General features: G+C 45.6%; 1 protein-coding gene across 1 annotated transcript; it reads left to right on the top strand.

Annotated features, from left to right (window-relative positions):
* Positions 1 to 87: 87 nt before the first annotated feature.
* Positions 88 to 276, top strand: CCR75_002850 (uncharacterized protein; the record flags this gene model as incomplete). The annotated part of the gene is made up of 1 exon (XM_067960947.1): positions 88 to 276. The coding sequence occupies one exon, from the start codon at positions 88 to 90 to the stop codon at positions 274 to 276; it is 189 nt and encodes a 62-aa protein (XP_067817293.1).
* Between the last annotated feature and the right edge of the window lie 3,283 nt (positions 277 to 3,559).

Genomic DNA, 3,559 nt, shown 5'->3' on the forward strand with positions numbered 1-3,559 from the left:
ATTGGGCGCACCAAAGCCATTGCAGCGCGGCACCTTCGTTTGTGGCGTGCTGTGGCGTTTTTTGTGGCGGCAGTGGCAATCGTTGCGATGCACGTGCTGTCGATTGTGGCTTTCAAGTGGTCGTGGGTCGTGGTCGTGGGTTTAGTGGGCATAAGCGGGATTGAATACGTGCTAGCGTTCTTTTTCTTGACGTTCGAGTGCTCGGCGTTCACAGAGCTCTTGAATGAAGTGCAGTTGCAACTTCACTTGCAGGAACATCGGATGGCAAGGAATTAATTGCCTTTTAGAGACGAAAAGGAATGTTTGTTGCAACAACGTGCAAAGGCTATTTTGTGTAAACAAAGCAACTTTTTGACCACTCTGTAAGTACGTACCCACTGGCGTTTGCGGAGCAACACATTGGTTGCCTTTTGCTGAATGACTTGTAAGTCTTAACGTAAACTTTGATGTGAATAGTGAATCATTTCGGTTAGGTACGGCACGAGAAGTCTGTACTGTAATGTACCCTGAAACGGGGTGTGTCGTTACACAAAATTAACACTTAAAGGTTGTTAATTAATATTATCTAAAAGGTAGAAAATATTTAGAAAATATTACTTTACAGGATTATATTCAAAAAACTTATCCATTGGTAGATATAGACAATTATATCTACTTGCTCCGCGGTCCAGTCAGCGCTGGACGCGCGCAAAGAGAGAAAGACAGATAAGATTGTAGTTCCAAAATTATAACATGGACATGTTAGATGATAATGGAAATACGCATCACGTTTCGCGTGATAGCTACTCCTTTTTTAAGCGACACAGTAAGGAGTGCAGTCGAACGAATGAGTTCAACCGTAGGAATGATGCCATCTTGGCCACGCTGTCCGGTTTGGACAGAGATGCCCTCGATTCAGCCATCGCCAAGTTCATACAACATGAACTTGACGAGGCGAAGGAGAAGGTAGCCTTGCAAAGTCAGCAAGGCTCTCAACAGGCAGAACTGTTGAGGTTACAACAGGAACAGACCCCTGTACCTACACGCGTCGTCGCAAAACCTTAAAGATTGACATCTCCAAGTATAGAAGAGTCGAGAAGGACTCTCTTCTAAGGTGGTTCGTCGAATTGGACGATGCCATAAAGGCTCGTCATATCGTCGACGAGCAAATGCAAGTCGCATTTGCTCAATCCAATTTGGCAGGTCGTGCCAAAACTTGGGCAATAGGCGTTAAGTTGCACGACCCATATGTCTTTGGGTCGCTAGAGGCTTTTAAGGCCGGCTCAAACAGACAATTTAAACTGCCTAGGGCTGAGTTCAGCGCCGATCAGAGCTTCTACAACTCAAGCAAAGCAAGTGTGATGTTCACGCTTACGCCCAGCACATATGACTCTTAGCCACGAGCTGGGAGGCCCAGAACCTATGGACCTATCTTATGTCCAAAGCAAGATACCTCGCATTTTGAACAATAAGCGATTGCAAAAATGACATCGCTGTCAAAAGTTAGGACACTACGCTCATGAGTGCAGTGCCCTACGCCTAGTATCGAGAAGTACTGAACGTAATTATGGACTAGATGCCAAAAAGGGCAACGGTCGCGGATCTGACGTTGTTGCGAAATCGCAACAGCGAGGCGGACCACCAAAAAAAATCGGGGTCTGTAGGGGCGCAGCGCCCTACTGATCCTGCAACCTCAAGAGACTTTGCAAATCTCTTGAAAAAGATTGCTTCAGACACACAATCATTATGTGTCTCTGCACCTGGCGATGATGTATCCCTTATAACCTTGAAGTTAAAAGTGACAAACGAATTGTCACTCAGAGCCCTTTAATCCCTCGGCAGCCTGTGGATTAATCCCAGAAAGAAACCGAGACATTGAATGTTTTGGTTGATGACGGATCAGGAGTAGGCACTTATACTCTTCATATGTATGCGCCTCCGTAATTAACTTTGGAGATAACTCAATTACCAACCCTAGAATCTAAACGGTTCTTGAGAGATCTGCATATTGGTAAAAGCAAGCAGATCTGCGTACTCGTCACGGAGGACGATTACGTAACCGATATTCGGTCAGCGGTAATTTTTGCAGAGAACGAACGGGTTCTCAGCAGATCATCGACGGACGAAAGTGTCCTCGATGTGAAGACTCGGATTGAGATATATATTACTCAATCCTGGTGGTCACTCAAGACAAATCCTTTATACAAGGATTTGATTGAATTCAGGGATGTATTCTAGTTGCCGGAAGATAAAGGCACTCGACATGAGATCGAGCTCAAACCAGGCTCGAAGTTATGTGTCATGAAGCAGTGGCCACTGCCTCGTGAACAAGTACTTGCGATCGATAAATTCTTTATCGATCGATTATAAGCGGGCCGTGTGAAGGAGTCAACCTCCCCACATAGCTTTACGACCTTCTGTGTGCGAAAAGCCACATGAGGGTGGTGGATAGTGCACGCATTCAATAAACTGAATGCTGGAACGGTAATGGCTCAAATGCCGATACCTAGAAAAGACGTAATCATAGATGAGAGTACCATGTTTTCGTCTACGATCTACTGGATGGATTTTTCACATCTTTATGCGTAAACGGGACATTCCGTTCACAGCAGTGAGCACTCCCAGTAGGATGCTCTGGGGATGGCTAGTTATGCCACTGGGGCTTAGTAAAGCCCCTGCAACATTCAACAGACGCTCCAGGCTTGCATCAGCGAGTCGTTATCTCGATTGTTGGTGTCAATATACTATCAATGCTTAAGAAAAGCATCGAGATAAAAAAAATCTCAGCGCGAAGAACTTTCGCGCTGGGATCATGTCCATGTAGCTTTGTCGCAATAAATAAGAGTAATTTTTGTGAGGGGTAGTCTCTCCAGACAAGCTATTGACTAGCCGTTGGGCAAAAAGCCACGGCTTCTTCACAGGCAACAACAAGCGCGATAAAAGATCGTTGATGCAAGCCTGAAACGCGTTTATTCGCAATGTCAAAGACATTGGACGCGAAGCCTGGCTTCAATGACTTAACACGATTCACGTTAAGTTATGAAATTGAGCCCCAACCGGTGCAAGGTATAAATTGCATCAGTTGTCTCGTGAGGCAGGACTTCCATGTCTCACGTGGGGTGATTCCTGTCCGTGTTGTGTCGACAACACAAAACGAGTGAAAGGAGATGTGTATTCTCTTTCTTCGCCCTAGAGAAGGGCTAGCAAAGCTTGATGCGATTGCGCATCTTGGCGATTGCAGATCAAGACAGACCATTCTATTTGGTCTGTAACATCAGCGATTTCGCAATCGGCTGTGCGTTATTGCAATGCGATATAGACGGCGCGGAAGGCGTCAAATTTTACAAATCGCGTCAGCTGCAACCAGCTGAACGCAATTACCCAGTGCATGACAAGGAACTCCTTGCCATGAAATATACACTGGCAAAGTTTAGGGTTTATCTCCGAGGAGATAGACCGTTCATCATATATACGGACCATGCGTCATTACGCACGGCCGTAAATAGCTCACACATCTCGCAAAGAATGGCGAGGTGGCTATCCTTCTTCGCGGAGTATAACTTCTCCGTGGAATATAAAC

Source organism: Bremia lactucae, linkage group LG3 (assembly GCF_004359215.1).
Source record: "Bremia lactucae strain SF5 linkage group LG3, whole genome shotgun sequence".
NCBI lineage: Eukaryota > Oomycota > Peronosporomycetes > Peronosporales > Peronosporaceae > Bremia > Bremia lactucae.